The sequence below is a fragment of the Melitaea cinxia genome, chromosome 16, assembly GCF_905220565.1.
Source record: "Melitaea cinxia chromosome 16, ilMelCinx1.1, whole genome shotgun sequence".
Taxonomy (NCBI): domain Eukaryota; kingdom Metazoa; phylum Arthropoda; class Insecta; order Lepidoptera; family Nymphalidae; genus Melitaea; species Melitaea cinxia.
The window spans coordinates 2,087,239-2,096,874 of NC_059409.1; the positions used below are offsets into that span (position 1 = coordinate 2,087,239).

General features: G+C 32.4%; 1 protein-coding gene across 1 annotated transcript; it reads left to right on the forward strand.

The window, feature by feature from the left end:
* Positions 1-6,327: 6,327 nt before the first annotated feature.
* Positions 6,328-9,435, forward strand: LOC123661194 (the record flags this gene model as incomplete). The annotated part of the gene is made up of 1 exon (XM_045596180.1): positions 6,328-9,435. A coding segment is annotated over one exon (2,712 nt), but the record flags the coding sequence as incomplete, so codon positions are not given.
* Between the last annotated feature and the right edge of the window lie 201 nt (positions 9,436-9,636).

Sequence of the window (9,636 nt, forward strand, 5' to 3'; positions counted from 1 at the left end):
CGCTATTAACGATATATGATATAAATTTTGATACTTGTAATATAAATTAGGTATAGAACATACTCTGAACATACAACTGAGGTAGGGCACAGCAGGAATTTCCTGCTCAAAATATGGAGCAGCCCGACTGGGGTAGTACCTCGACCTTACAGAAGATCACAGCAAAATAATCCTGTTTTCAAGCAGTATTGTGTTCCTGTTGGTGAGTAAGGTGACCAGAGCTCCTGGGGGGATTGGGGATTGGGTCGGCAACGCGCTTGCGATGCTTCTGGTGTTGCAGGTATCTATAAGCTACGGTAATCGCTTACCATCAGGTGAGCCGTACGCTTGTTTGCCGACCTATTGACATAAAAAAAAAAAAAAAAAAACTCAGATTTGAGTTTTGAATACTACCATCTATTTGGGTAAGCAAGGGTTAGACGTTCACTTACACCTTTCTTTCTCAACTTAGCCAAAATAAATTTAGCTTAAAACAATTTTCCGTGAGAATGTGGTACCACCGGTCAAGCCACCTATGTACGTATAATCAATTATTTACGGATTTTTTTAATGTCACACAAACAAGGTCATTGACCCATAGTCACCTGTGACTCAAAAATACCTAAATACCTTTTAATGCCAATGAAAGTCTCGCCACAGAACCGCAAAAGTGAATTTAATCGTAAACGTACATGCTTGTGACCTTAATCATTATGACTAATGGGTTTTTTTTATTCGTTTTCTATTTTATTTAAATACTTATTTTGTTGTTTTACTTAAAGTATTTATTATAAGCTGTGTGGCTACGGCAGTAAAGAATATAGCCACCCTCTTTCTTCCCGTGGGTGTCGTAAGAGGCGACTAAGGGATAACACAGTTAGAGCTAACACCTTGGAACTTACAAAGCCGATCGATGGCGGGATAACCATCCAACTGCTGGCTTTGAAATGCACAGGCCGAAGACGGGCTGCGGCGTCTTCGGTGCGACAAAGCCAGCCCTTCGGTCACCAACCCGCCTGCCCAGCGTGGTGACTATAGGCACCAGACATGGGTTCACGCCATTTTGGGCGCGAACTTGTGGAGGCATATGTCCAGCAGTGGACTGTATTAGGCTGAAGTGATGATGATGAGTGATGACTATTAGACCCTTTACACAGTTAACTGAGTTGCTTAGAGCTTAAAAATTAACCTTTAAAAGAGTTAATTTCATTTTAATTAATTTTATTCTTACAAATTTAGTTTAAGAAGAAGAAGATTTATTTTACATCCGTATTTTCATATCGTCTATAGTTTTTGTATTCCTTTTCTTTATGAAGTTATACTTCTTTTGGCACAGTAGGGAAAAATTATAAGGGTATTTTTTTACGATGCGCCCGCAAATGCACCCGCACGAAAAAAACCGACATCCTGAAATTAGCTAGTCAACAAATAAGAAGTTAGCTAGTCAATGAAGTATAACTTCTTACGTGCGAACATAAGTCATACATAAGTACACACACACATTTTTTTCTCTCTTTATATCTAATTAAAATGTAAGTTATTAATAACTTGTTTTTCTATTAAGTTTTCTGCATGTAAATAAAAAATATATGATTCAATTCAATAACATATTCTGATTTTTCGTGGGTTGTTTTTTTTTAAATATAGAAGTAGCTAAAAAGATCACGAAAATTGAGCCAAAACAGGTACCTGTAAAACATTTGTTGTTTTTAAAAAGCCACAATATTTATAGAACTGTCAGTATTTGTTAAAAAAAAAAAAAAAAATAATTTTTATCTTAAACTTGGGATTTTTGGGAAAAATATATGGAATATGGAACTTTTTGTAATTTATTTACATATTAATGAAATAAAAGTAATGAAGGTCAATGTAACTGTTCTCTCATCATACGTCGATGACTAACGGAACGATTTCCCATACGACGGGTTTCTTCTCGTTTTTCGTCTATTTTAATCCCGTTCTTCTTAACGGTATAAAAAGGTTTACGTAAATATGTCAATGTTTTCGTATATACTTTTGAATTTATGAAATTAGTAAAACTGTCGCCGTGGTCGCTCAGTGGTCGAAATTCGATCATAAGTAATTTAAATTATAAGTTTGAAAATTAAATGAACAAAACAATATTATATGCGTGTGTGTGTCAAATAGAATAGTTTTTTTTTATTGACTTAATGTACTTTTTATGCTTAATAAAAAAAATATTAGCATTCTTCACTCTTTCTCTATATAAACTACTTATAAGTGTGCGAAATTTCATACTCCTCTGTTCGCAAAATTGTCGTAAAAAGGGGTGCAAAGATTTGCTTCACGTATTCATATATAGATGTTTCCTTTCAATTTTTTTAGTACATAACAGTTCAAAATCATTTTATCTGACTGCAATGAAGCCCAACATACCCTATGTTTTCGTTCTAGAAAATTTGGTATAAAATAAAATTAGTAAAAATAAAATGGTACTAATAAAATGTAAAACATACAATACGGATTACATACATAAAATATATATCTATAGACATGTATGAATATAATAATATGTAAGCCGCACTAGCTTTTATTGCGTTCATATGTTTAGGCTTCAGTTTGCCCATTTGCTGATTTTTGATCAACTAATTTAGAATTAGTAATTTTTTAACCTACATTATGTTATCAAGGCTAGAGAACTTAAGATAGCCACCAAAATTTCATTAAAGCATTTAAAACTATCACGCCAAACATCCGGCGCCAACTTGAGGAGCCTATGTCCAGCAGTGGACTGCTATAGGCTGAAGTGAAGTAATTTAAAATTATGCATTCCTTTATAGGTGTAGTTTACATACCAACTTACTATTTACTAAACGTGTACGCATACTGCAAGTGTTAAGAGCTTGTTCAAATGTATGCATAACGCTTACACCGAAACGTGTATTCCGAACTTGATATAAGATGTTTATTTAGTAAGCGTCATTGCAATCTTTTCAAGTTTTTTTTATTTATTTTCAGGTATAACGCGAGTCGAACGTGATGGCGCGTCTCAAAAGTGATCGTGTTAAGTGGACTCTAGTTCTAGTTCTAACTGTATTTAGTCAGTATGTGTTTTCACTTTCTCAGCTTAATACTACGTTAGACGTAGTTTCAAATACTGGAGCAGAAAAATCCACACTGGATCCTTTGAGGTACAATTTTACACAAAATAGTGATAGATTATATTTATTTCAGTTACCTTCAAATAATTCTTTTTACAGGTATATATCGAGTAGGTTTTTAAATAGTGATAATAAAAATTTTAGACAAACTAATAACCATTTAGGTAGAATAGGTCGTCTTAGAGAAATAAAACGTAAAATAAGACCAAATTATGACACAATGAACGATGAAAAGGTATATTCAACATTTAATAATAAAGTACAATCACAAAATAATGATAAGAATTACATAAATAGAAATGTAAAAAAGGCAGTTATCAAAAAGGTAATAACAAAGTGGACAGATAACACTAAGTATGATGAATTGGATATTTCCCATGTTAATAATGATTCGAATGAAAAAGATACATCAAATGTTGTAAATATATATAATTCTAATATTCACTATAGTAGCACGGAAAACGTTAACGCACATACTGATGAAGAACCTAACAATAAAAGATTTACTTATTCATACAATAGGCCTGATTATTCTGAAGAAACTCAAGTCTACTCTAATAATTTTCATATTGTAGACCGACCTTATGTTACTCGACCAACCTATGTATTTACCACTCCCACACCAACTCCCATTATCACAAACGTTGGTTATCCAAAACCATGGTATAATAATAAACCTAATAAAAGACCCACTACTAGGAAACCTGTAAGAGGTACCAAACCTAAAAAACCACAAATTCATCACTCTTACCCAAACTACCCCCCATACCCTGGCAACGATTTTGAAGTGACAACCTTTCCACCCACATCAGGTTATACAGACAGAATTGTAATTCGACCTGATGATTACGCTGCTTCTTCTGACGAATGCCCCACTATATTCCTTACTCTTAACAATACATTTCAAGGCCAAGGTAAAGAAGCTTGTCCAGATCTTAATATAGCAGTTAATACAAATGTTATAAATAAAAACGTTGTGATAGAATCCGAGGAAGAAACAGACACGACTCTGACAGACGTTTTCGGCTTACCATTAGATGATTCCGGTAGTGATGAAAGTGATAACGATTATGTTGAATCACAGGAGAATGACGAACAAACAGAGAGCGCGTCAGTTGAATTATCTGGTTACAATGCTGCAAATGGTGCTTCTGAAGCAGAATCTTCTGAACCAGCTAGTATCGCTTCTCCAAGTACAGGGTTATCAACATACACACAACCAAGCCGTCCGGACGATAATGACGATGATGTATTTAGTTTTTCATCTGTTATAGATTTCTTTAGACCGGCGATAAGTGCATTTAGTTGGTTAGCTGCAATCAATCCTCTAAGTTTTAGTGCATTATCTTTTCTATTGACGCCACTTATTTTATTATTTGCTGGTACGTCGGGGCTTTTTTCTTTATTTTCTCCATGGTCTTTATCAGGTAGGGAGGCTTCAGACGTGAGTTACTATGGACCTCAATGGCAATGGGATGACTATTACAAACCATGGAATTTACATTCTTTCCCGAACAGTAGAACATTAGAGACACCAAGTCTCGGAAGAAAAAAAGAAACTAATAATTTTGATGTAGATACTACTTGGTTCTACAAAGTAAAGGAATTTTTAAAAGAACTGATAATATCAATAAAAGAAAGACACGGTTTAGTGAACCATAATCGTAAAAATAAAAGAAAGAAAAGAGAAACATGGACTATACGCGTGAAATAGCTTTAAATTTTTTCAAACATAATAAATTCATGTAAATTTTAAGTAAAACACAAAGATAAAGGCGTATTTTATTTCAGAAATTAAATTTACTGTTAAAATGAAAATTTATATCAAATTATAGTTGTATATTCAGAGTTTATTTAACACTTTTATTAATTTACATTTTATATAATCATAAATTAATGTGATCTGTTTTACTTCAGAATAAAGAACATTTTGTTTTAATATAATTTTCTCGTACTCGATTATTAGCATAAAAGGAAAAAAAAAATTAGTGTTACCTCAAATATTATTCGGTCATAGAGCTTTCTTGAGTTGATTCTATTACATTATTAATAAAAGATTAAATACAATGAAAATTAATACACTTAATACAAAATACATATGAAGAATGAACTTAACTATAAAACTACAGCTATAATTTAATATACAAAATTATATCGAACCTCATATAATAATGACTATATATATTAAAAATATAATAATAACATGATTAATAATAATTTATAAGTTAATAAATAAATTTCAAATTTCGAATAGTCGTTAACTCTTCTCAATATTTCGGTTAGGTTTTTTTTTCTGAGTAAATTTTTTACTACCAAAATCATTACTATATTACAGCTATTATATTATTACCAGTACAGCGTTAATCAAATTAAATAGACATTAAAAGCGAAATTAGTTCATTTTATACACGAACGATACACGTAAGTATTAGAAAAAATATATTAAATCATCAACAGAATGTTATGAATATCAATAGAAAATAGTAAACTAGAATACAAAATAAAACTTAAAATAAACGATTATGCAGCCCGTTGAATGCAGTATGGTAAATCTCTAGTACGAAACAATTTAAATTATTATTTTTTCCTTAGAGGAAACTGTATTATTCGTTAAGATTGTTTTGTTGGCCTTTCATTGTAAAAATAATAATTAAATTTTATTTAAGTTCATTACAATTTTATTTAAATTTTTTAATATTTATTTGTACATACTCGTAAATTTTATGAACTATCATAAGTTTTATCATAAGTGTTTATTTATTTATAATATATTCTTAACTCACCATTTTTCAATCTCATTTATTCATACATTTCCACTTTAACATAAAATAAGAGACAAAACATCACACCATTGAGTTTCATTAAATATTATGTAACACATTCAAACAATTTAATTAATTTATTTAAAAACACATTCAAGAAACATACCAAGATTAAAAAAATAGATTTTGTGATATTTTAATAATAATTTGCTGTACATTACCTACCTATTTATTATTATAATAAAATAAATTATTTATTCATTGTGTTTTTTATTATAACATTACATTATAAAAATGTGCCCACTTGAATAAACATTTGAACTTTTGTTTTTATGTCACTTAATAAATTTCTGTTATGCTCTGATAATATTTTTACTTGATTTCAATTCTCATCTTACAGAATTGCCAGTGAAATCGTGACAGAAGAAAGCAAGAATGAAGGCCCAGTTGATGCGTCAACGCCCGCTCCAAACACGTCAAGAGACGTCAAAAATAAAATTCCAGCTATCGGTGATTCCATTAAAAAGGTCGCAACACAGTTGCTCGACAAACCCAATAAAACAGTAGAAGTACCAGTCGTCCCTGATACTAGAATACCACCCAAAGTTAAGACTCAATTCGTTCAAAAACTAAAAGTCAAAACTCGCAATGAAGACGCTGATGTGATTTTAGAAAATTCACATACAGGTATTGCTGTACCTGTGACAATGGAAGAGCTGGAATTGGAAAACAAAGATTTAACGAATGAATCTTCGACAACAAAAGAAGGTATATCTACTTGGATTTTATTAAGCAATCCTACAAATGTCGATAATAATTCAGCTTCCACAGAACCGACTCAAGCTGAAGAAGCTCAAAAGAAACAAAAACCTACAGCACCTAAAAACAAAAATAAACGACCCCAAAATAAAACACCGGTAGTTAAGCGACCTATAATTGGAAGCACGAATAAAGCTGATTTAGTAGCGGGTGGCTCAGCTATAAATGAAAACGTTTATAATAAAATTAAGGATACAGTATTGTCAAATGTGCAGAAACATAAAAATGCACCATCTCGTACAACTATACTTACCACTACTACTACCACTACCACTCCTGCACCTTCAACTGAAGCACCTACTACTAAAGCAACAGTTTCCATACCCATCATTAAGGTAACATCAAAGCCTAAAAAGACCAATAAAAATAAACTAAAGACAAGTACGACAACTACGACGACGACAACTATCAAGCCTATACCAGTTGTTAGTGAATCTGCTGTTCTACCAATGGAGGCAAAGGAACAAGAAATCGAACTAGAAATCAGTACACCAGCTACGACAACGAAAAAACCAAAAAGAACTTCAAACAGAAAGAAAACCAAAACAAAGAAACGTAAAACATCAAAACCTAAGCCTGAAGTTTCAACCGCAGTATCTACAGATGTTAAAACCGCTAATAAGACAAAAACAAATAAACACTCAAAGAAACCCGCTTCCAGTGTGGGACCATTCACTTCGCAAATATACAATTATTTCTCAAGAGAAGTGATGCCATCGGTAGGCGTTGGTGTCATAGGATTAGCTGGATTGGTTGGATTAGCTAGCTATTTCTTGTATCCATTTGCTAGTCCCGTTAGGAGAACAATTGAAGTTGACAAGAAAGATGATATTTATAGACATAATGCTGAAGAATATGCAAGTGAAGGTAACGGCCAGCCTGAAGAAGAAATGCTCGGAACAGTTCTCGCTGGAATGCCTGTTCACGCAAAACAAAAACTTAATCCATATGCGGGTCAAATGGCTTACGTGAACAGATATCCCGTGAAGAATGAACAGGATTTACGGTATCGTCACGTTGCTAATAATTATGATACAAATCATAACACTCGTTACCCTCAACAAAAGACAGGAATAGCACATGGAGCTGTATATCCGGATCCTTACAACTATAATCGCTATCAATATGAAACACGACACGCTTATACAACAGAGAAAAAATACGAAAAAGCGCAGAGTTACAGCCCATATCCAGCAGTTGAACCAATTTATGCGGCTCCTGAAGCTGAATCTAGCGGTATATCGTCGTATGGGAATGATGCATCAAGTGCTGTTGTTTATGGTATGAAACCATCTGAAGACTCAGATTTCAGGCCAGTTTATCCATATGAAACTCAATACCAGAGTGAAACGACAAGCAATCCTAACGTGGCAACTTATTCTCCTACATCTATGTACTTGGGTTCGAACGATGGTCGTGAGGATGAAGAAATTAATAATGGCAAATATTCTGATGAAAATAACGGTGACAACGAAGTGGTAGATAATAAATTTGTTGTAGGAAACGTACCAAAAGAATTAACAGAATCCGCAACGCCTGTTGTAGTACCCGAACATGGTCCCAGAAAGCTGAGCAGGAAACGGAGAAATACTCGTCATAAACGAAGTGTTGTAGGATCACTTGAAGATATACTGAAAGGTGCTAGAGAAAATAAAGAGAATGAAATATTCATAAGTAATGAGATCGACGATAGTTTAAATACTCCTATGAGGCGACCCATTCTAATGGAAATAATGCAATCTAAAAACGAACAAACGACACCTGAAAATAAAGAAGTATTTACTGTTTATGCAATATCAGTTGATCCTACTAAAGAATATCCTCAAGCTGAATCGACTAGCACATTAAAAAACGAAGTGATTGAGAGCGTTTCTACTGTACCATTAGATAACAAAAAGGAAAACACAGGTGAAAGCGAAATGTCAAATGAAGTAGACGCAACAACTGAAACCTTTAAAGTATACGAAGTATTCCCTACAAGTAAATCTGAAGTAACAGACAAGAGCAGTCCTTTGATAAATGACAACAATAATTCTAAAACAGATTCAACAACACAGGTGAAAAATATGAATACTGAAACAACAACTGAGCTGAGATCAGAAACGACATCAACAATGCCTCCTTCACCCCCACCTGTATCAATTATGACCAGTATGAGACCGAGACCTCCATACAGACCAGAAGTAATAACATATCCTCCTTTGTCCAACAACGGAGGTGGTGGAATTTTTGATTTTCTTAAAAGAATCGTCGAATTCAAATATAGACTCGGTTTAAGTATTTTACAAAGTACATCAGAATCTCTTAATAGATATTTACGTAGCTTAGACGATACAAACTCCAAAAGATCTGAATAAGACTTCATTATCATAGAATTTATGACAAAACAAATTTGTAATATCATCTGTTAATGAATTTATTACTTAGTATTAAATTAACAGATTTGTTTGTAAGACTAAATATATTTTATAGTAATAAATCACGCAAATGCATTTTATATTTTATAGTTAGTATATTTTCAGAATGTTATCCTCGATTGTAAATCATTGAGGGGAGCCTGCTGAATTTATATTGTGATATCGAATTTAATTTATAAGGATTTTAATTTTGTAACCGGAACACCGAACTCTCGAACTTTTTATATTTTGTATACCTAATGTTAAAAATATTATTATAAAGAGAATTAAACATTTTCTTTCATATCGATATGAGTTTATTATGTGTAAATATTAAATATACGTAGATTATAATTATAAATGATTTTTATTTCTTGTAATTACAACCTGTAATAGACTAAAAGGCATAAGTAATAAATAAAAAAAGTAACAGTAACATTTAATGTACATATAAATTAATAGGTAACGATAGGATTAATTCGAATATGCTTTTTTATCAGTTTAGCTACAACTTTTAACTTAATAGGTTCCTATGGAAACTCAAATTTAGAAAATTTG